Source organism: Nipponia nippon, unplaced genomic scaffold, assembly GCF_047370975.1.
Source record: "Nipponia nippon isolate SJK-2023a ecotype South Korea unplaced genomic scaffold, ASM4737097v1 scaffold_10, whole genome shotgun sequence".
Classification (NCBI taxonomy): domain Eukaryota; kingdom Metazoa; phylum Chordata; class Aves; order Pelecaniformes; family Threskiornithidae; genus Nipponia; species Nipponia nippon.
In genome coordinates this window covers 11,721,595-11,747,117 of record NW_028262291.1, presented here as the reverse complement: position 1 = coordinate 11,747,117, position 25,523 = coordinate 11,721,595, and the positions used below count along the sequence as shown (strand labels likewise).

The 25,523-nt window shown below is 38.6% G+C and overlaps 1 protein-coding gene across 5 annotated transcripts in view; it reads right to left on the bottom strand.

The window, feature by feature from the left end:
* The window catches only part of GALNT18 (polypeptide N-acetylgalactosaminyltransferase 18), a 279,026-nt gene that overhangs the window by 94,714 nt on the left and 158,789 nt on the right, over positions 1-25,523 (bottom strand). For all 5 annotated transcript variants that reach the window (XM_087744745.1, XM_087744755.1, XM_087744773.1 and 2 more), the window contains exon 4: positions 21,687-21,853. In XM_087744745.1, the coding sequence (XP_087600871.1) occupies positions 21,687-21,853 (167 nt within the window). The remainder of the gene's footprint in view (positions 1-21,686; positions 21,854-25,523) is intronic.

The window sequence follows — 25,523 nt, the reverse complement described above, 5'->3', positions numbered from 1 at the left end:
ATAATGATTTTGCACAGATACAGGCTAATTTCCTTGGACTGGATTTTGATTTGCAATGATTTGCAATTTGATTTGCAGTATATCCACATTTTTCAGTACAGTTATGGTCTGACTTCTCAGATTTAAACCTTTTAGCATCTTCAAAAGAATGCTTCTTGCACAGCTAAATTTCATAATGAAATTCCATGATTGAACTCTCTCCAACTATGAACATTAAATTTCTACTTTGTCTGCATATTGCAATATGTTGTATTGAAAACCACTTGACAACTTCAGATTGGGTAATGATCTCATTTTCCTATACGGCATTCATCTTACTTAACCTTTGAGGGTTATTATACAGCTATATTCTTATAATTATGTTGCAGGAGGAGATTGCTCTAGAAGGCAGTAAACTCAGAGTTATAATTAATACCCAAATCTTTAAAATCATGAGCAGCATTTATTCCATAGAAATTTTGGTGATCTTTCCAAAGCCGAAAAAGCCTCAGACATGGGTGTCTCAGAAAGCCGAACAGCAAAAAGCTCCTCGAGGCACGTGATCCTTCCATCTTCAAGGGCCTCACATCAACCCCCCTTTCTAAACATGCCCTGATATGAGAAGTTACAAACGTGTAAATTGTACTCTACATAGCCGCGCTACCTATGTTGGAAAGAGTTAAGGGGCCTAAACAAACTGCAAGTTAACATAAAACTTCTGTGATGTTTTGTGAATCAGACTAATAAATGTATATGAACATCACAGAGCCAGCCAGCCTGATGCATTTTCCCAAGCTCTCACTCTCTGTCACCAACACTGGAGATTACAATTATAGCCACCATACCACACCGGGAGAAGGCAAGATAGATAGAAATAACATGGACATTTTGGATTCCGTCTTGATCCCAAGACTGTCACCTCATCCATGACACGAACCAGCAGGTTACATTTCACCTGACCAAACCAAAGGAGAGTGCTGCCTTGATGTTCACTGCCCTACTACCACTGACTAGCTGCTACTTCAATCTATAAAGCACAAAAAAAGTCTATTTAACAACACATCTGCTTACTAAAGTTGGGGTATAATTACACCTAATTTATTCTCATGCAAATCTTTGCCATTGGATAGCAAAGTGGCCCAGCTTTATACAGTCCTTGACTACTTGCATTCTGCACAATATTTCCAGTGAAGAAGTTTATATGCTTATCAGAAGAGCTATCTGCAAGGCTGTTGTCAAAGGAACTGGCAGGGTTTGCTACCAGAGCCACATTGGCAGCTCATATGAAGAACAGGAACCTGAACCACATGCTTGCAATTCCAATTAGGGAACTGGAACGAGGAAAATGAGAAACTCCAGTAAATGTCATAAACATAGAAAGACAAAATGCTTGAAGAGGTAAACAAGAAGTGGTCACAGTTCAAATACTGCAAACTGGAGACTAGTCAATGTTCCTGCTTTTCACCACAAACAAATCAGTGTGATTAAAGCAATTAAAACAGAGAGCTATTAGGTTTTAAAACACCTCTTTTAAAAACTTGGCAGATGTGTTTTTCTTCTGTTAGACCATTCATAAGAACAGAAACACCCAAACCTACTACACAGCAAAAGCAAATCACCTTCTGAAACCCAAGAAGACCACGAACTTGCAAGAAGTTATTCTCAGTCTTTGTGCTAAGCTGCACGTGAAACTTAGGTTAGACTTCCTTTTTTTATTTGCTGTGTGAGTGAATCTTCTCTGTAGCTAAAAAGTAAATACTGTGGGTGTTAATTGGAAGCATTTGTGAAAACTAATTAAAATTGCTGTGCTGCAATCGTGCTTCAGAAAATGTTCTTTGTATCAAATCCTAATAAAGATTTGTTTGTCTTGTACATGCTTTGTTTAATCTCTTCAGGTAGATAAACAAAGAACGTATCAGTCACACCATAACAAAGAGAGGGAGTGGCAATTCTCTTCTATTCAAAGGACTTTCTTTACAGTTAAATCTAAAGCCATTAACTAGGGGCCTTGGTACAAGTTACCCCCGGATACATACAACTCTTAAACAAAGGAATGTCAAGATAAGCATCGGGAAAGCATATCCTCGGGGAAGACAGTCACACAACACCACTTTTGGAAAGCTACTGGTGCGTGCCAGAAGCCCCACGAGTAGGTTGGTTACAGTTTGGAAATAAGCTGTTGCTACCTTGTGATCAGCCACCTTGGACATAACTGTCGGGTTCTAAAATATTCCGCTGATGTAAACTTTTGCTCCTCATCTCAAAACAAATCTGTTAGGTGTATCCTTCCAATACCAACCCATGCGACCACTGCTTCCATGTGATCATTCCCTAATGAACTAGTCTTCCCTGTCCTTTTGCTCTCATCAAGACTACCCTTCCCTAATGATGTGAAACGGATCTGATATTTGATATACACTAGCACTCACAAACCCCTCTGAAATTAGCTGGCATCAAACGTATGTAAAATTTATGAGAAGTTGGATGAGCTATGCCTCTGTTTCCTCTTTTCCGTATTCACACGTAATGTCTATACTCATCAAACAATGCCTCGTTTTTCTCCACCCTTCTGCTACTTTTGTTTTGGAACTCATTGATCTCTTTGGTTTGATTTACAGTGTACTGAACAAATTCAGCAGCAGTACCAGGGCATACCTTTTAAAGGTTCCCCACTATTCTCTTCACTAAAATCCAGTCATTTCTTTCCCTTCATAAACACTTTGTTTTTCACTGCTACATGACCAATCACCATTAAAACCTCCTTGTTTTAAAGCCTAAAATATCCACTAGCATAGTACTATCAAGTATACATGATTGGGATTTACCATTCAGCAAGTAAAGACCCTGTCCTATAAGGACAGGACACCATGGCATCCAAGGACACAGCTATACTGTGCTGCTCACAGCGCACGCAGCCACCTCAGCTAGCACTAATGAATTGCTATGTCCGCATATGGAGCGCTGTGCAGATGTACTGCCTCCAGGTCTGCGAGCAGCCTGACTGATTTACTTGCAAGACTGAGCCTACAGTACAGGCTTGGGAGGAGAGTTTGTAGATGTTTAATGTTTAAGGTGGCAATGACAAAGAAACGATCATCCCAGTATAAGAGAACAGTAACATTTGTAATAGCAGTAGTTCACAGGTAAGTTCACCGTACAGGTTTTGACTGCATTTCCCTTGGAAGATCGTACTCCAGCCAGACACGTTAGAGCTCTGGCAGAGAGCTCTGTAATGCCAGAGGAAAGGACCTGTCAGCTAGTCTTCCCCCTGGAATGCCGAAAATATTTAGCCATCCTGGACCCAGGCCATGCAGCACACCTCACAGATAAAGGCTGAGACCTTAGATCCAGTTCAAATTGTTAAAGGAAGCTCAGGCAGAGCATGGGACAGTGTAACATAACTCTGTGGCTGAGGAAACATGCTGCAGCACTGTGAACTAGTGGCAGTTCCCTTACATGCCACCCCTACCTATCTCACACTACAGCTGTCCAGCCAAGAAGTGACCGACAGCATTTGTCCCTGTGGCTGTGCACACCCTTCAGGCTGACTTTACTTACCCAGATGCCGAGGCATGGTATAAAACCACCTGAGTTTGCTCATACACAGCTATCTCAGGTCCATTTCCTTGACAAGTGCAGTATCATTTTCATTTTTCATGCAATACACCATTCTTAAAATACGAGTAATCATTCTCTTTGTATTAATAACAACAACATTTTAGTCACATGAGACATTGCTCTGAAGCTCTATCCTTTTAATTGTTGAAGGGAAGGCACTTTTACAACTCCTTAGCATCTGGCCATCAGAAATACTTCTGTGAATTAAGATGACAAGAGCAGCTTTGGTGAGAACTATCCAGTGTCTGAATTAAGCAAATACAGTCAGTGAGGCTCAGCTGGGCTCACAGATCAAAAGAGGTTATGTCCACATGCAAAAATGCAGTAAAATTTGTTTATGTTTTAACTTTGTATTTCCGGCTTAAATTTCCAGTCACTTTAAATCTTTTTTATTAGTGTTACAAAGATATTACTGATGTCGGAAATTTTGAAAACCTAACTGGACATGGTCTTGGGCAACTTGTTCTGACTCAGCTTTGAGGAGAGGGGTGGGACTAGATGATCTTCAGAGGTCGATTCCTACCTCAGCCATCCTGTCACTCTGTGGTAGAGTTCACATCTGCCTTGGAGAGAATGCATTAATTTCTTTTGATGCCCACCTATCTTCTGATAAAATAAACAAGCTGCCACAGAACAAATGACAACATGGAGTAGATGGTCTGAGAGCAATACAGGAATTGGGATGCATATAATTTAGCCCTTGAACACTTCTGTGAGCTAGCAACATCCAGTCATAATGTCACCAAACCCAATTTTAATAATGATATATATCTTCAATTTCATAGACACAGTAAAACCTTGCCAAGAAACTAAGTGCACATTTCTGAAGCTGTAGGGTCAAGGTTTTAGAAATAGGTACCTGAAGCTTGACTCCTAAGCCCATGTTTAGGTGATTGAATAGAAGTTCTGATTTTCACAGATCTGCACAGAGAACAAACACTACAGCATTCAGCTGAATGAACAAGTTTACCAGCAGTGAGATAATGGGAGCGAGGCTGTTTCACTAATGTTTATGCACCTCTGCATACCAGTGACTAAGTAATATTATAAAACCCCTCCACCTTAAAACTATATACATCAGTCAATAAATACAAATCAAGCTGAAGTTGTTCTGTGTCACAAGTCTTCCAACAGCAACAGTTTGCTGAAGAAATTGACCTTTGCAATTACCTGTTTGCAGATAGTAAATGAGAAAGCATTAATGCAAAGGAATATGGTGATCTTATGCACTCGAGGCTGTTACACAAAGAACAAGCTGTGAACCCTCTGCGTATATTCCCCGTACACAATTCAAACGGACTGCAGAGCCTGATTGTTTTTCTTTCATATACAGCGATCTCTGTTTAAAAGCACATCTCAGAAAAATTTGGTAGTGTGGACACGGTCAATGCTTACCAACTATTTTGAATATTAGAACGTGAGAGATACTGAAGGTATTTCTAGTTCTGCCTATTGGCACAGCAACATTCACAGGACTGTTAAGGATTTTCAGAGTATCTAATTTTTCCATATTTGTCTAAGCCTCACAAAATTTTGAGGTCAGAAATTATTTATAGAAGAATAAAAATAAATCCACCAAATACAGAGAGAACTTCCTACTACTGGTTGCAACTTTTCCACCTTCCCTTCAACAGGAAGAACAGTTCCCAAGATATTTTTTATGATGGTCAGAAAATATAACAGCCTTGTTAGAATATGAAATCCCTGCCCTGAAAATCCACATGCTGACTAACCACCGAGTGTTTGTAAACTGCACCTTAGAGCTCTTCCATTTAAAGACCAAAAATAGTTTGACAAATAGAGAATCAAAGACTGCAGCACTGAACACACTTTGAGAGATGGTCTGGTCCTTCTTACGGCCTCAACACAGAGGGAACTATGTTCCAATTAATCCTGACAGAAGCTTGTCTCATCTCTTTTTAGGTTTACTCAGCAAATATTGTCCCATGCTCTTTATAGATGGATGAAATGAAGCATACAGTAAAGACATATATTAACAGTACATATTAGTTTGTTGTCTGGCACAGTTAAAAATCACAATACCCCAAACCTATGGGGATTAATCTAGACCTTTGCGTTTGAAACCATAAAAATAACTTGCTTCAGACTAACTGCTTACAAGAGCCATGAGCCATAAAACAAAAGAACTGCAATAAAAGATCCGCAACTCTCCACTGCCAAGAATATTTTTCCTCATAAATCTGAAGACCAAGAGTAACTCTTGAGTAACAAGTACTTTTAAACTTTCTTAAATATTAACATATTTCAGACAGAAAATTCATCGTAGCAACTTTGCTTTTAGAGTTGGTATTTCAGGATCACTCTTTGATGGGGGAAATGGAATGACAGATAGCAGTATCTCCCATCACCAAGCTCGAGGATCTTTTTTTGAACAGAAGTTCACTGGAAAAATGCAGTATCCTCCCACGAGCAATACTGAGTAGTCACACTAGTAGCCTGGGGGGGGATGATAGCTTTAACAATTTGGCAAGACAGATAGCTGGCTCTAAACACTACGCAGTGATCAGTAACATTTAAAAAACAGCTTTTACACAGAGCACGGAAAAACTGTCCAAATTTGCTCACTGCCAAATCACTTGAACACAACAAAAAAAAAAAAAAAAGGCAAAGAACCAGTTCAAGAAAAAACACTTCAAATACTAAACTGCAGGAGAAATACAAGGAAGGTGTTAAGATATAAAGCTATCAATTTCAATAAAAGCAGAAAAAAAAAATCTTTTAAAAGTTAAACCAGAAAAAAATCAAATACATCAAATCATACCACGGACATAACTGATTCAGGGAAAGGTATTTTACAGCCCATAAAAAAAATCAAAATCTACTAAAATCAGCTGACTAAGAAACTGATCTACTGTCTCAGACAAAAAGTCTACAGCTGTTTGGTGATTTGCATTGATTTCCCTTTCAGATAAAACTAATTTGGTTATTTCAATTATTCTCAATTATGTTAAAAGGACAAGAATCTGTAGCTTGTCTAATAAATATTGCAGGCAGTTGTCACAGTACTTACAGTCCCTCGGATTTTTTTTTTTTTCCATGTGTATACCAAATCTGTGGTAAACTAGCACTGTGTTTATGGAAGCCAAGACATTGATGCTTCTATTCATGACTTACGGTATCATATGATGTAAATATTTTCATTGAATGGGATGGCATTAAGGAGGATGGGATCCATTATGAGTCTAACTGCAACAGCACCTTAACCAAGGAGTACTTCACTATTTCCATGTGATACCTCACAAAATTATATAAATCACACAACTAAATCAGGCTTACAATCTATGATAAATATCCACAATTGGCTCTGAGCAATTAGCTAGGCTTTATGATTAGGGTGACACAGTGTCCAGTCCCTAATGAACAAAACAGGATAGTTAAAAGGCTTAGATACTTTTCAAAAGGGGACTGAATTTTAAGTGAGATTGTCTTGAGCAGACTTGTTCCCATTTTTGCATCTGTGCCAGAAACAGCACAATAGCAAATAAGTTTACTGACAGAAATGCCAAATAAACACATTGAGAAGCCTGGAACCTGACTCCAGGGACAGACCGGAGCAAGCAGTATAATTCCTCAAGCCTTCTTCAGAGGAACTGTGATTTGGCATGCATTGGAGAGGCATTTATTTCCCAGGGAGGAAGCAAGAAATACCCTGCGTGGCCACAACAGCTATCTCTCATCACCCCTCCCTGCCCTGGGAAGGCTCACCTATTCCAAGCAGTGTGTGCCATGTAGATCCACCCCTAGTACTCCTGGTCCGCCTGTTCTGGAGGCATGTCCTGCGCACTCACTTCACTCACTAGGCAGTTCACCCACAGAAACAACGTAAATTTTTGTTTCCTGGGCAAGATGAACAGCTGGAATCAGAATTGTATTAAAGTACGTGTTGCAGAATATTTACAGAGAAATCTGACTAAATTTTTCCAAAAGAATACCGGACAGAGCATAGGTGGTGCCTCATACTACCAAAGAAACACAGAACTATTAGGCAGCTATGCAGGTACCCTCAGGATTAATGTACAGTACCTATGGTGGAACTTTTAGAAATGGAGAAGTGCCAGGCCAAGAATCTGTTCAACACTCCTTTCAAAGCTGGCTATTTATTCTGTATAATTTGTGTATTTCTCAGCTGTCACTAGTCAAGCCCCTTTTGGGATGCTACTGAGCCTTTGGGCTGAAGCTTATGTCAACAAGGGTTCTGCTGCTAACAGGATAATGCAGGCAGACTTTACCCCTCAATTTCAACAGTATCTTTAAGCAAATTATCCAAAACTCACAAAGAATGCCCTTCCATTTCTAAAAGAATTCCTTAAAAAACAGGGACATATTTATTTTATACTTACTGATGTTTTTATGGGCCTTTTTTAGTCAGGAAACTACCGAATAGATAACTGATTACACAGGTAACTACATAATACTGAAAGTGGTATCAAACTTTAAAAATGTAATACAAAAGCAGAGAAAACACTTTTCCCCTATCACAGCCAGTTATATAAATCACAAGAATTTCTACTGTAAAGAGTATATATGGCACAGACAGAAATGCAGTTTTCACACTGATAGGAACCTTTAAAAATTGCCAGAATCAGAAATCCACTTAGTTCGAGTGGAGATGGGTGGGTAGGGGAAGTTAAGCCAGCAGAAAACTTGTCTCTGATAACCAAAGTAACCTTCTGCGGTTAAAAGTTTTTGAGCATGGACTGAAACTTACTTGAAATAAAATCCATTTCTAGCATACAGATTTGCTAACTCAGGCTATATCTGGTATAAACTAAGTGATCATTCTTCTGGATTAAATAAATCACTCCCATTACTGCTCTAATACAAAGAGGAAAGTCAGACAGAGTAGCAGTGTAGCAGAGGATAGTCCATTCAGAGAGCTTTGCATTTTTCAAGAAAATACCCTATTATATGAACTCTAAACCAAGGGGTGTATACAACCATAAAAATTAATGCACTTTGTGGAATATGTGTTGTCATATATCAGGGCTAAGTCTCAGTACATAATATCCTCTGTGAGAGATATAAATCACACACTGCTGTTTTTCATGTTACTTCGATAACTTTGATAATCCAGTCCCAGGAAGTCAAATGAACTATTGAACATACATCTTCTTTTACAGTTCTGCTAAATAATTCCTCTACTTTCTTTCTTCCTGACCTAAAGTTGATTGAGCTATTGTGCAGTAATCCACAGTTGATTAAACTGAGTTTGATATATTCTGATGCAACAGGCATATTTTTCTAGGGCATTTTCCATTATAAGAAAAGCTGATTAGACCCTTTTTTCCATTTTACTGTAACTAAGTCATCTCTTTCAGTGTTCCTAGTTTAGGGCCATAAAATGAAGGTTAGTTTAACAGACCATTTTATTAACTCACCTCCCATGAGGTTTTTCTTTTTAGATAATTTAAAAGACCCCTGACTTCCCAATTTTTGTGCCTTATTAAAAGAGTGCTAAAAAGAACAAATACTGGACATGGCTAACCTATGCTGAGCATGTATTCAGAATTACGTATCTCTGAAAGTGACTGAGGCTTAGTTTTGCATTCATCTTCCTGGTAGTCTCCATAGGCCAGTTCCTCAGACGGGAGCTCCAAGGAGCTGAAATTTCTGATTAAGAACTGACAGGATGACAGAAGTTCCAGTTACATCCATTTGGGAAGACAACTCTTTCTTTTAATGACGAACCATATCTAATTTGAGGAGGTGGGATACGTGAGCTCCTATACTGACCTAACATCACTGAAGGACTGGATTTCCTTCATTTTGCGATAACACTCTCTGGACTAGTTATATGACTTTATGGATAATATTTTTCTATGTCACAAGAACAAACCTACAACACATGGTAGAACACAAATTATTAATGAAAAAGGAGGTCCTAAGAGGCAGTCAACACCTTTCAAGATCAGCCCTTAAACTAAAAACAAAACCCAAAAGCTTTAGACATTTGGTAAAGGTGTAGTGCTGACATAATCAAACGATAAAAAAGCTCTTCCTATAGAAAAAAAAAAGGCAAAACAACCCCCCAAAACTTTTTAATTAAGGGAATATCCTCTTTTTTTCCCCTTCCATTTTTAAGAATAATTTTCCACTGAGAGCTTTCATGTATCTAATCTTGTTCTTTAGATTTGATATCATGCCTAGTTTAATCTCAGCATCATTTTGAGAAAGGCAACACACCACAACTTAAAAAGAGCTGTTTGTGACGGAAGCTTGAACACTACAATTATTGTACCATTCTCACCTCAGGGACTATGAATGTACATCTGCAAAACCAACAGAAAATCCAATTCTGCAGTGTGCAGTAAAATGGTAATTTTGACTGCCTTAAAGTGGATTTACTGATCTGTCTTCTGCTGAAGTGCTCATGCCTGCATGACGCCTGAAGCTTTGTCGAGTATTCCAGGCTGTTGTAGGACCATCTAAGGGAGAAACAAAGAGTACTTCACGTGCTCAATGTATTTTCAAGGATATGAACTAGCAATATTTCCTGCCTTTAAACTCTTTCCAGAGCTCCTACTGGGGCATAAAATAACAGAGCCACTTATTCAGATTTCATATGTGAAGTCAAGAGAAGAGTGGGTCAGTGAAAGCATAGTCAGAGTTGCATAAAATACTGCTACTTTTCAGGGTCAAGTAAATACCAGGCAACCTGTAAAGTACTGCTGTATCACTATATAACACCTGATCTTCTCAGGCTTGTAGGATAAAACTAAAGGACAAATTCTCTCATTTAATCTGAAACGCTTCTCTTCCTATGATCTGTGTGATCATTCTCCTGGAACGCCATCTATGTCCACATGTGATGATGCTTTTTTTACCAAGCCATTGAGGTTTCCTGTAACTTCATTATTTTCTGCTGCTGTTCTCTTCTGGAAGACATAATTGCTGAAGCAAAGAGACAGACCAGATGAAGATTTCAAAAGTCAGCCACCACTTACTTCAGATAGCTCTAGCAATGTGAACATCTAGGAAAAAAAACAAGGGGGCAAAATAACCTTGACCGTTTTTCTTGCCCTTAAGTAGTCTTTGGGCTCCCCAGGAGAAGGGAATTCTTGACAAGGCATTGTTTCTTGGTCATAAAATCTCCCTTTCTTTTACACAGCCTACCTTTTTTCTTGGCTATACTATAGCTAAATCATTTCCCTCTGATATGAAAGCTTGTTGCATTGCTTCTGCCTACTGCCTTCTTTCTTGTCTCTCTCAATCTCCCCAGTTTGCTAGAGATGCTGGAAAACAGCAGCTATGAATTCCTAACCTCTCTGCTCAATTTCTGGTGAAAAAAGTGAGAACACAAAACCAGACCCAGTGCTACACAGTTTCACTTGCATGTCCAAAACTGACTGTCAAAGGCACAAAGAAGTTTCAAGGGCACAAGTATCACTAAAAAGTAATCCTAGACATTTCATATAAGAAGCAGGCTACAGGGGAATGTTTTAAACTTGTTGCTCATACAGTAATAATAATAATACAAGGCAGGGAGGCATAGTCACTTATTTGACATGGGGATGTAAGTACATTTTTCAGGTACTGACATTGCACTTGTTCATGGTAATAAAAAATGGAAACCATTGTTTATTTGCTGCCACGGGAGTTGTCAACTTGTTTATTTGCTGGCAAATAAGTTGTCAACTTGTTTTCCATTTTAGAAGACCTTATTGTTCTCTTTCCACTTTGTGCACATGAGCAAGGACTGAGATTAGGGGCAACAGGTCAGGAGGAATAATCATTCCATAGCATGTAAAGCTGATAGACCATGTATTTAGCCACCAAAATATCTTTAAGCTTCCTAGAACTTCACCATAATTCGATTAGGTATAGGGTATTTTTTTTACCTTCATAAAGCATTAATGCTGTTTGCATCTTATTTTCTTGGGCTTTATGAATTTTTTTTCACTTTATTTTTTGGATTATTTCTACTGTATGCAAATCTGTTGGTATTTGTACTGCTTGAAAAGACTGCCTCAAATAGAAGATGGCAGCTTTTGAAACATTAAACAATGATTAGACAGGCAGTGGGCCAAAGGAGTGTGTCAGGAGCAAAGGAACAATGCAGCAGATGACTGTAAGCTATCTTGAGAGAACTGAGAGCTCTTAGCAATTCCATCAAGATTCTCTCTGCTGCTAAACGAAAACAACAATGATTCATGCTGCCATATTATTTAGCATTCATGATGATTCTAAATCATTTATTGGAGAGTTTACACTGCAGTGCAGACAAACCCTGTTAATTTTAATGAAAGGCAAGTTTTCCTTTGAGTTGGCATCAAACACACCTGTGAGAAAGCTTTGGAGCATCTACCATTCCTCTCAGATTACACTTGAAGGGAAAATACTATTAAAACAAAACAAAACCAAAAACCCGAAAAACCAAAACATCGGTTTATTCCCAAATTCCACTGCAAAATGCCATAGAGACATGACAGGAGGCTAATGAGGAATACAGCTCCATGCAGGTCCCCCAGTCAGAAGTCGTCGTCAGACTGCCAGGAGAGCAAGATTTGCCCTGTCCTGTATGAAGTAGGTTGCAGAACTTACTCAAAAAACTAACAGACTTCTAGACATTTGTGAAGATCTTAAAGAACAGGAAGGGTGAGCTTTTAGTATATAACCTGTATCTCCTTCCATATGCACTCGCATCTGTATTTCTCTCTGCCCAGACTCTCAAAACAGACTTCCAGTAAGTGGTGCTAACAAGGACTCTGGTTATGGAGTCCCAAGAAAAACAAAACACCTTTTCCAAATAAACTGGGTAAGGAAAAACAAGCAGAAATGTTCACTCTCTCACAGCCTAACCTCTAAGTCTTCGTTTTTTCCCATGTTAATTCCATCATCATAAATGGAAACTTTAGCTTTTATGTCTAGATTCATCACAGTTTCCATAAAGTTTTAAATAGAGCTTCTCTAAAGCTTCCTGCGCTGCTGCTTGAAGCATACTACTTAAAATATTACTTTTCCAGTGCAAAAGGAAAGAACACCATCTGAGTAATGGCCCTACAAATAACTTAACAGTGAACGAGTGAAGTCAAGTAATTTAAGTTTTGGTCATCCAATATACTTGGAGAACACTTCCAAAATTAAATGCCAAGCATATCTACCTACAGAAAAAGTATGCCAAAAGAAAAGTCAACATGAATCGATGTTTTTATTCACAACAAGAATTCAAATATCCTTTGATAAAAGGTTCTGTACTTGAACTTCAGACTTACAGTAGGTTCCACAATGTCTTTAAAATATCTAACAATGTCTACACATGTGCCTTTGCGTATGCCTATCAGGTGAACACAGAATAGTCTGTAATTCATTCATATATTTTTGCTAACTGATTTTTATCATTTGGTGATACACTCAAACACCCTTAAATACTTCCTCAGGCAAATCTCTTATCATATCTTGGACCCTTCAGCATCTTAAGAATTTTCAGGTTCTATCACAAAGAAGTTGAAGTGTTTGAAATTATCAGCTCTGGCAGGAAGTTTTACCACCAGTTTAAGTTAAGAAATCAGCATTAATTTTATGAAAGCTACTTTTTCATTAGGTTTTTTTGTTTTGGTTTGTTTGTTTTTTGTTTTTTTTTTTTAAGAAAAGTATGCTTGGGTTAGGAAGAGAAGGTAAATTTTAACGAAGTTCATTTAAAAGGCAATTTTTATTTCTTACTTTATATAGGACGCAATTTTTTAACTCCTTTGCCTAACACTACAGAGTATTTTCTCCACCCCCTGTCAAACTCTTGCAATTGTAAGTACCATCCTCTTGATAAGGAAAAAGAAAGAAATGCTTTAAAAAGTCATTCAGATTCTTAAGAGCTTACATTACTAGAATATCTCAAATACAACTTCTATTGGATGCAAGGAGATCTCTGGATACTTTACGGTAAAAGATGTCAAAAGGAAAATAATCTGATCAAACCAGAGCTACCTTACTGACATCAACAGATATCGGCACTTCTCTCACAAGTTCTACATGACTGTTTGTCACTGCACTGGATCTGTACATATGGTTGCTACTTAAATTTAGTGAGATGTGTTTGAAAACATTATCAATGGAAACTGTTCAAGCATTCTTGAAGGCAAAATAATGCCACAAATGGGGGGGGGGGGGGGAATGGAAAAAAAAAAAAGTTTTTTCAATCAAGCAATGTCTCAGAGATCTCTAGTAACTAATTTTAAGGCTAGAATCACAGTGATGGTACTCAGAAGTGGACCAAGACAGCATTTGCACACTGGCATTCTCACAGTCAGGATGCCGCCAGCCCACAGCACTTCCAATGTACATGGGGTGAATTCCTCATTGCTACCAGAATTGCTTAAAACTAGCCTGTTCTTACGGAATTTGACTGCAGTCTTTAACACTGTGGGCCACATGTGTTTCCGAATCACACTTGACACAGGTGATGATATTTCCTATAAGTTGGCCCAAATCTTTCTTCCAAAAGATTCCAAAGTGCTAATGTGCAGCTATTTATCATCACCTAGAAACTTCAGCTGTATTGTCTGTATCAGGCTTTGATATGATCAGTAACCTGAGAGCACGTATGACTGTGCTCACACTAAGGATTGTGTCATTAGAGGATGGCAGAACAGATGTGGGGATGAAGAACAACAAAAAAACCTCACTGTGCATTGCACTACTTGACATATATAGGGTACACAGCATATGTGAAACAGATACACAGTATGAATTGGTACACTGGGATTCAAGCTAAAACAAAACCAGAATGAAAGTTTCATTTCAGTTTCATTTGCTATATGAAAAAAAGAAAAGACATAAGAAAGCTGTAAAACTGCAGCTAAAATCATGCCTGTATTTTGTTTCCTAGCTCCAGTTTTTCAGCTTTTCCTATATTGTAGTTCAGATACTCCATTTTACTACCTTCCATTAGGATTAAGTATGGCATGTAGATACTGCTGACACTTAAATGAGTTCCTCCCAGGCTGAAATCAAATACATTGTTATTCCAATCTTAAAGCTTAGTTTAATGGCAACGGGCTTGTCTTATTAAAAAAAAAAAAAAAAAAGGCATTATCTGGTGATAAGGTTTGGAGTTGCATAAAATAACTTTTCCTCTATTCTGTTGCCTACATTAAACTGCAAGTACAGAAAATGCTGATTTTAGAAGCAGCTGCTCTGTCTTCTTTGACTTGCTATACTGGATCTAACATAGAAAAAGGAATTTGTTAGACTGCAACACTGCAAGCGTATTAGGACTGATTTAGTTAAATTACCTCGTGGATGGAATAAAAGATAAGATGACCACATATTAACTTTCAACAACTGCTGCCTAGGGAAGATTCAGTTCACAGTATTATATGAACATTTGAATCAAAAACCCTGATATCACGAGACTGCAATAAAAGCTCTGCTGCCCACTGATGACCCCTGACGCGGACAGAGGTTATGCTATCAGCTTGCACACACATTGAAATTTTGCTTTTCCAACCTTACAAACAAACTGAACTATACTATATTGCAGATAATTAAAATAACTGTTCTTTTGATAGCCCACTTTGTCACTGCAAACACCTGCTGAGCACACACTTCCACCGAGGCAAATGGTCCAACAGATAGGCGAGTTCTCCGGGATGCACCAGAAGAGCCACACTTAGTTTAAGTGGTCCCGTAGCCCTACCTCACACTCTCACAGTGCTGGAGCTTCCCTAACCACCTAGAAAACAAAAGCTAAGGACCTTCCACATCAGTTATAAAGAATGGAGAATGTAACAGCCCCCATTACAAAACAAAACAAACTGCATGCTGGTTATCAAACAGCTTTCATATGACTATAATTACAATGCTGACGCAGTATGGAGTTCAGATATGGGAGAGTTAGAAACACTAACCTAAAAGAATACAACACAATTGTTTTTAAATGAAAGCAAAAGAAAATGGAAAAACATACCTGAAAAGGAGGTGTCAGAGAGAAAAAGGAGGAAAATGGGAGAATGATAAAAACATGCCACGAAGGAAGAAACAGAATACAGCTGAGGGGAGGAGGAAGGGAGGGAGAGGGAGGGAGGGAGGGATGGAGGGATGGAGGGATGGAGGGATGGATGGAGTCAGGCAGGAGTTTAGTTTATGTGGCTAAAGGCAGGGGGAAGCAGAATGATGAGATGGGAAAAATGGAGGAGTGCAGTCTGTGAGAAAAAGCAGCAAATACTGGGGTGGAGGAGATAAGGAGAAGATAAGAGGAGTGGGTACACCGGAATTTGAGAACATGGAAAACGGACACCCTGACTGAAGGATACAAGCTCATATAAAGAAAGATGAAGTGTATGGAATGGGCGTGACAAAGTGAACATCCGAAAAGAGCAGATTGCCAGGGTGGAATGAGGAAAAGGCAAGTGGACTGAGGTAATAAAAAACAAGGATATAGGCCACCCCTGGATGAAAAAAGAAGGAACGAACACAGGAAGAGAAAAATGTGTGAAGAGTGATAAATCAAAGCAAAAGAGGGGCAAGAATAGTTGGGACAGACAGCTGCCTTCAGCAGCAGCGTCCCTCTCTTTTCTGCTCTGTTGCTCACTTCCTTTTGATCTCTTACTCCACAACCTCTTCCCTTTAAAGCAGGAATAAAATACAATGTCACAAGGACTGACAAGTAAGAGGAGAGGGCAGTCTGCAGCCATTCTAGGACATCATCTTCAGGACCTGCTGTCCTTATAAAAATCTCACAGTCCATTTATATTAGTGGTTCTTGATTTTTTTCCACAAGAGTTTTGAGCTGCACGGCCAGTCATCGTTGGGACATGAATCAAAGTGTCCACATACTCCACTCTCTCACACCTCAGAATAAGAACAACATTCTCATTCTGCTAACTTCTGCTGCCTGCTGAAACAGATGGCCAGCGGACTATGTTTTGCTTCTGGTTATTTTCTTCTTACATATTTTCAGATGCATCTACAGTAGCTGGCACACAAGCCAAGACACACCTCATTGCAGTCCTACCATCAGCACAGAACATGCAGCAGTAAACATATGCTCAAAGAATTGTCTTCATTTATTCAAGTTTCAGTGCTAAATGTTACTATGCAAGTAAAATGCATAGTTTGTAACAACAGGTAATGTTGTTCTCAAATCTACAACAGGCACAGATCTCCTGGTCTATACATAAAATATATGATTTCTAGCATCTGATTCCTAACTAGCATTACACAGCCCTCTTTCATGTAAATCCCTACCAACACTACTGAAAGTTTGCTTGTGTAAAGACTGTGCAATAATAAGGATTTCAGCATCAAGACCTTCAGCTAATGGGGGGAATGAATCCAGGCAGATAAAGCAAAGCCTTCACAATGCATAAACCATGGCCCAAAAGTGAATGCAGGTTTGAATAAAGTTTGGTTTTTTCCTTGTTTTTAAATATTTTTATTCGCCTTTGAATTTTGCTGGCATTGAGGCAAGAGAAGATCAAGAAGCTAAACAGAAGGACAGCAAGTCCTAACGTCTTCCCTAGGAGATTGTTATTAATAAGTTTTTAAAATCAACATTCATAGTTGTCTGGTCTACAAGTAAGCCATCTTCAAATTATGCTGTACTATGAAATGTAGCATTTGAACAGTACTTTTGAGGTTTATTCATCACTGCTTTTGTAAAGAAAAAGAAAAACAGACAATCTTCTATTCCCAAGTATCTCTTAAAAATAATCAAAGAAGAAATATACCTTTCTAATGAAAAGCTCTGGCTGCTTTTTGAAAAGCTTTTTATTCAGTGTTTTGAGGACAATGTTGCAAATCTCTCGAAGGTGATACAGTTGCATCTGACCCACTTTCTACCATTCTGTGCTAATTCTCTTCGACACTGCAAGTCATAAAATTAGCATCCTGTGATATCCAGCATTATTACTGCAATTCAATAGCTGTATTCATGGAAATCTCAGGACAAAATGAGAATCATTAAACTGAACATGTTAGAACATTTCATTTGTAAGTAATGATTCACAGAAAAAGGAAAAAAACTTATGAAATTTAAGCCTCTATCGCAACATTTATTATTAACTTTAATATGAAAAAATGTCATAGAGGATGGTTATTGCTATAATATAAAATTTTGTAAAACATACTCTGGCCCCTTTAATGCATACTGCCTCCCCATGAAGCTGAACACATCACGGCTCATTTTTTAGAGGGATTTCAAATCATCTTAAAATATCTTCAAGCGGTGCTTCATAATGGAGCAGGGCTCAATGCCAGCAAAAAGACTCAAAAGCCAAGACAGGACTCCAGTGGCACAGAAGGTCACTGCCCTGTCCCCAGAGGGCAGGATGCAACAAGCCAGAGAGTGAATGAAACACTATTCCAGTAGTCTCCAGCTCAGGCAATGCTTCTTCTAAAAACATTTCTGAGGTCTAATTAACTATCAGCAGTTGTGGGCATGGTCACTTAAAGTTTTTTTAAAGCCTCTTCTCTGCAAATCCCTCCCCTCAATTGCATTGAGTCACCTGGAAAACTCTGCTACTTCTGAAGGCAAAAATGAATAAATTATTTTACTGCCAAGTTATAAACTAATGCGTATATTATCTCTGAAAAGCAAACACCATTCCTGAGGAGGATGGGAAAGATTCTGATCTGACAGACAGCACTTAAAACTACAGTAAAACAGCTGAAATCAGTGCAGTAGCTCTATTTCACACCAATGCGAATGAGACCCAAATGAACACCACTGATATTTGGTTTGTTTCTTTAATAAATCTTTTGTTCTCATTACACAGCACACAGGCAGTCACTGAAATGCACTTTTTTTTAACCTTCAATTAAATTAGATTTTAATACTAATGTACATAACAGCATATATGAAACATTTCAGTGTTATGCTTATCAGAATTCCACTGGAAAAGACGGTATGGTGAAATACACAAATTAGGCCATGCAAACAGCTTTATTAAAATAAAAGATCAAAATTTTGGGACCTGTTAAATCTATTTTCTGCTTTTAAATGGCACACACTGGCATTTTCACAGTTTCCTAACTTGAAACATTCGTTTAAAAAAAGGGAAACTTCAAAAGAGATTAATTGAGGTCTCCTGAAACATAATTGGGAACCTGAAAAACTCCACTGAGGTTTAGAGAAAGTCATAGATAATTTGCTTGACATACCCTGAAGTGCATGAAATAAAATACCTTAGCTTACATTGTTCCAGACAAATGTATAGACTTTGGCTGTACACTTGAATATATGGTTTCTGAAATCAGCCTGCTGGAACTTTAACAAGCAATGAGTTCTCCCACTGCTCTTTTCTGAAACAGAGATCTACTGAAATTAGGGGTGAATTCAGCTGTCCATTACTAGTTTCCGAATTTGGCCCACAGCAAGAATTTACACCAGTTTACCAGTATATTGCTTCCCCTCAGAAGCAGAAAATTTTGGTGCCCTCCTTTAGTGCCATTCATTGCATCTGCTTTTATTTTAAACCACTCTGCTATGTGAATCCAATCAAATAGCACAAGAGACTCAAAATAAAAAACGTGTTCCTTTACACCTGCCTGATCTCTGTTCTCACTTTTTCTTTCTAGTCACTTCCCATAGTGCGATATTTCTTGCCTGTGAAATCCATGGCTGTGGCATCACAGAAAAAAATCTTACATCGAGTTATAAAAGTTGCCATCCCCGACGAAAGCGTGACAGTATACAGACCGCTTATAATAAGGATTCTGACAGGTGTCTGCGAGAAGCAGAGTCTGGCGCCAGATGCAAGCACAAAGCAAGCTTTTGCCCCCCTCAGGTAACATTACAGGGAAACCCAGAGTAACCCACTTTCTTACCAGCAGCAACACTTGCAAGCTAAAGACCTACTAACAAAAACATAGAATGACACTAAATATAAAGGATTAGTTTCAGCAATGCTAGAAGGGAGAAAAAAATTGAAAATAGAACATTGTAAAAGCAAAAGTAAATTGTAAAATAAATATTTCAGGATTTAAACTAATAATAGAAAAGTCCATAAATCATCTTTACAATCGCTCCCTTTCCTACCAAACATCCATCCTCTCCAAATGGATGCCCATTACCAGTTCTTCAGCATACATTATGGGATAAAGAGGACTGTAGGAATCTAATTTACTACTGCAGGGAAGAGATGCCAGAGAAAGGTTTAGAGGAGTAGCAGAAAATCCTGGAGAAAGTTGATTTTTTCTAGGAGACTAAGTATCACTCTGCACAGTGTGATTTTGTACAGAATGACATGTAACACCAAGCCAACACAGCCAAACCAAAGGTTACCTTCCTCTCAATGTCTGTCCTCCTGTTTGGGGCCAAGAACCTAAGGATTTAAGGCACTGGAGGGTAAGAAAGGCAAGCCTGAATAAAAGGCACAGCCAACTATAAAAATATGATACTGTACGGTACCACTACTGGTACTAACACAAAATGTGGCTGAACAGGTCTTCCTGAAAGATTAAATGGTTCCTGTGATTTCTTATCTATTTCAGGTAAGAAATAATGAAAAAGAATAATTTTGACAAGCCCACAGAGCAGAGTGCAAAGTGTATTTGTTAGTGAACTCATCACAGTGATGACAGGCTCTCAGAAACACTGATGTTTCTGACATTGCTCTGCAATGTGCCCACTGGAATAACTGCCTGTAAAGTATAGAAAATCAGACTCGAACTCTAGAAACCCCTTTTTTCAGCCAGATTATTTTTCTTCTTCTACGGCTGCCTTGTGACCAGTTCCTCCATGCCCAAAGGCCTCAGGCCCTGCAGCACCAATAGCCATTCAGATTCATTGAGGTCCTGGCATCACATTAACCATACCTGTTTGAAAGATGCAGGAATGAATTTCTACAAACACATTCCAGAGCCCAAGTCCACTGATCAAAGTTGTATTTCATTTTTTTTTCCCCTATCAAACTGCCATGTATTGCACGAGGGAGTGGGGAAAAATGAAGGCCAGCAAGAATGCATCAGTAAAACCATGTCAAATGACTGAACTACATGCTGAAGCAAATCAAAAGTCTACCTCAGTTCACAAGATGTTTCTGAATCACTTATATGTGTGTGTGTATGTGTGTGCATGCACGTTGATTTTGGATTTGGTTTTGTTTTTGTTTTGCTCATAGTTTACTGTTTCGTGTGATTTTTCTTTTACTTCATTGCATTGTTACATCATAAATTGTGCCATCAACTAAGAATAACAATGCATAAATCCTGCATGGCAATTTACCCACACTGTTCCATGAGTAGGTGTTTCAAGGAAAGCTTGGTCAGCCTTAGGTAACTCTAAACATAGTATTATTCACTGGAATTGGAATTAGATTTGACATAAGACTACATCAAGTTGTTGGGTTTTGTGTATACTTTAAAGAGTCAGGATTTTACTTTTTCCTTCATTGATAGTCAGGAGAAGAGGAGATGATGAAGTGCATAGCCTGGGGTGGGGAACTTATTTACTTGCTCCCCAATAAGTTTCTTTTCTGTACAAATCTGAGATACATTTATGATCAGCAGTGAGTCACAGGATCTAGCCACAGGGATCACATAACAGCTGTAATGATGGCAAGGACAGGAGAAGCCCTTTGTTCAGCATTTTCTTTCAACAGGATAAATTCAGATTTGCCTTGTATTTTAGGAGTTCAGAATTAAATTTCATTGCTAAAGTTGCCAGAAAATAAGACTTGTAAAAACACCTGGGCAAGCACTGAGCAATCAGACATGGGCAGTCCAGTCCTTCAGAGCATGGAGAGCAAAATCTGAGTACATACAGTAAAAAAGCAGCAAGGTAAATCCTGCCAATGAGGAGAGGAGAACTGGAAATCTAAAGGAGATGTGTAAGAAACACAGAAAGATGTTTTATACAAAAGAGAAAGTGACTATGCACATGCAATCATACAACTGAAACAGGAAGAGCACAGAAAGCCAAGAGTCTTGAAAGCATTCTAAAGTACTAAGAGTAAAACTTCTTACATCTCCAATCTATTGTTACACTCAAAATTCTGCTTACCAGACACCTTAACCGTATAGAAACATTTGAAATGCCAATGGGAAGAGCAAGAGCCAGAATTCAAGGATTCGCATGTATGATCCAACCTCTATGGAGAGGGGGGGGGGGGGAAAGAAACAAAATCTCTTACCGTTATTACTGTTATCATCAACTAAAATAATCTCTTTGAGCAGATGAGCAGGAGTCCGGTCAATGGCTGAACGAATGGAGCGCAGAATCACCGAGAGAGCTTCATTAACAAATATGAATACAATGCTGACCTCAGGAAGCCTGTCAGGAAATGTAAGGTTTCTGCACCTGAAGAAAAAAAAAAAAAAAAAAAAAAAAGTAAACTGTTGGAAGTCACAACGTCACACAACGTCAACACAAATTGTTTCACAGAAATCTATCCCCAGCCGTAAGAATGATAAGAGAGCTTTTGTAGGCATGGATCAGAAGGTCCCCATACCTGTTCAGGGCACATATGGGCAAGAACCAGATGATTATCTAAAAAAAGGAATCCCTGAAAACAGTCTCCTGAATCTGCCTGTGCAACCAAGGCCTAGAGTGAGCTTGCTTTTCCACCCAAGGCCCAAAACATTTAAAATTAGTTTGCAAACCAAATGCAAACTCTTGTTTAAATGCAGCTTCCAACAGCAGTTGTTCACAATGTCTTTCTGGACAGTGCAGACAGGAATAAACAGAGTTAGCCCCTTACTTTAAAAAGCGTCTTCTTAATAGCCACATTAATTATTTTTGCTACAGAATCTACCATCTCTCTCAGTCAAAATCAGGGGCTTCCTTCTCAACTCAATAATAACACAGCAAAAGATCCAGCTCCAAAGAACATCCTGCTACGAAAGCTAAGACAGACAGGGTAGCCAGAAAAACAGGTACAAGGATGGAAAACTTATCTGTAAGCTCAGTCAAGAGGTTTAATCAGAATGATGAACACTGACAAGTATCTGGTGGATTTTCCTGTGCTTTTAAAAAAATGTATATTTTAGCCACATTTCAATTTGCTTACGCAAACAGCAGTATGGAAGTGTTGGCCACAACTTCAAAGTTCCTTGATGTTTTATTGGTTTTTTCCTCCTTCATTTCAAAAAGGATTCAAATTTTGTAATGTTATGAAGAATAGAAAGCCTTTCTACCAATTTCTATCTTTTAAACTGTTTGCTTTTTTAATAAAACCACAAGTTAATTAAGTAAAAGTAATTAACTACTTTTTTCTGAAACTTTCAGTATTTTAATGAAATGTTTCTGAACAACAGTTAATTCTAACTTTTTCTCAGATCTGAACTATTTACTAGGATGAAATTAGGCCACAAGCTGACCCAGGCATCATTTCTAAATAGGCTCGGTAGATGGAAATGATTGACGTTAATACTCTTCTCTGCGTCCTGGCAACATTGAAGTGGCTATCTTCTCTCAGCGTGCCTAGATTCACTACATCCAGGAACTCCTGGAAGCCGTGGAAAGCATTACTAACAGCTGATGTTTAGCACACAGAAAGCATGGATGGATTCAGAATTTTTAAATCACACTTGAATATGACTCCTTAACTAAATTTGTTCTTCAGTTCGAAGAGAAAGCATAGCATTTTTTTCAATTTTGTATTTTAATCTATATAGTAAATAAATACAGAGAAGTATCGCAAAAGCATTCCTCTTCACATGCTGGATGTTGCACAAAAATTAAGTTCAATCCAGATGATGAATTTACATGTATGTTTGTAAAACTTCTGACAAGAGTCAGTACACAGGACACATGACATCCAAAACCACCGAGATACACATAATATTCAAAATTCAGCTGGTCAACCAATTTTCTCAATTCAGTCATTAGTTTGAAACTGATGAAAATCACATTAAAGAAGTTATTTAATATTTTAGGTACTTTTCTCTCTGTCTCCATGTGAAAGAATTATATAGGCATGCAAAACAGAAACCACGGTCTTGAAAAAGTAACGACAACAGTTTTAGTCTTAAAAGGTTTACACTGCATTTTTTAATAAGCTGGTTCATTCATCTTTCAGAAACAAATAAGAAACCTGTTCACAGAGATCCACAGCTTTTTGATCAATACAAGAGAGAAACAATTAAAATGGTGTTCGGATTTACCAATTTCCACTTGTAGCTTGATCTTTTGGCAGCATAGCTAATCAAAACTTACATTCTAAAATCAGCTTGTATTTCTACTGGTGTGTTAGTCCCCTGTTTTCACTGGTAAGAGAGCCTTCAGCTTTAAGCATCAGACTGAAAAGTTTTCTTTGAAGCTTTCAGGAGAGCTAACAGCATGTCACTTTTTTTGTGAGTAACACTGGACAGCAGATCAAATGTAAAAACAGCTTGTGTAAGTGTCACTGTGTCATTTATAATCAATTGCCCCCCCCCTTTTTTTTCTTTAAAGTGAATGTCAATTCATTAAAGATGACTTGTAATAAAATTTCACTACTCTGAAAATCAGATTCTCATTAAGGCTTACATTTGGACATCCTCTATATCTGGCCTTTAAAAGCAGGTGCAGTTATGATTCTTACTGGTTTCAGTGAGTTTTCCTGGCAATCAAGATTTTCTTAAAAGGACTTATCAATAGATTAATAAAGGAAATCTAAATATTGCATCTTTCGGCAGAGTGATATATAACTTGTAAAGTACATAGCTGCTCAGAAGCACACATACAAAACAGGAAAGGAGAAGCTTTCTTCATGAAGCACTGTGGACCCTCTGAATTAATCAGAGCCATAGGTGCTTTCGTAGAGATAAGAACCTGAGTGGTTTTTATTCAAAATAAAACACTACAACAAGAGGCAGAGGGAGCTGCCTTTTCTTCCAGAAGACAATTAATGCAAGGCAGCACTGGTTTTCTCTTTTAGCCAGTAGTTCAGGAGTTAAAACCTTCAACCAGGACAGAAGGAGCATCAGTTCAATCTTCTCTGATCTCCACCCCCAGAGAGCTATCTAACTACTTGCCAGCTCAGTGTGATTATTTTCAGTCCCCCTTTTCAGAGTGATTCCACACTTCCTGTGGAGCAATTAAATGTACGCTGAGTTGGAGTGATATCAAGAGTGAGTCCCCCTAGCCTCATGTTTAGGGCAAATTCCTTGGAGAACATCCACTGCAATACCCGTTCCAATGGATGTTCATGCATTTTAAACCCTGGACATTACTCTTTATGGCTATATCTGATCTTCTAGGTTATAACAACACAGTAACTCTTGTGATCACTTTTTTTTCTTTCTTTTGCAAGCTAATATTTATTGTTTTCATTTAAGAAGTGCTGCTTTGGCTGAAGGAATAAAGGCACCTTCATAGAGCCTGCAAATCACATGTCAGGGCACTTTATTGGGAAGCAATACAGAATCACAGAATGGCTGAGGTTGGAACAGACCTCTGGAGGTCATCCTGTCCAACCCCCTGCTCAAGCAGGGTCACTTAGAGCTGGCTTCTCAGGACCCTATCCAGGCAGCTTTTGGTATCTCCAGGGATGGAGACTCTACAACCTCCACAGGCAACAGGTGCCAGTGCTCAGTCACCCTCACAGTAAAAAAGTGTTTCAGTTTGTGCTCATTGCCTCTGGTCCCGTCACTGGGCACCAACTGAAAAGAGCCTGGCTCTGTCCTCTTTGCAGCCTCCCCTCAGATATTTATATACATTGATGACATCCCCCCTGAGCTTCCTCTTCTCTAGGCTAAACAGTCCCAACTCTATATACACACGTAAGGTTTCAAATCTTCTTAAGGAGAAAAGATAGTTCTCCACACCTGCCCCCTGTACCCTAGAGTAAGTATTTTAACCTCTGAAATAATTCATTAAAGAAAGGTCATCTTCTGTGGCGAGCCGTCTCTTACAGCACTGCCTAAAAACACTGCATAGATGACTGAGTAGGCGAAGCAGGCACAAATTGACTTGGGCTCAGCACTGTCAAATCTGAGGTGAATCTTTGGCAAATGTGAATTTTAGGTGCCACCAGGGTTAAGTGGCC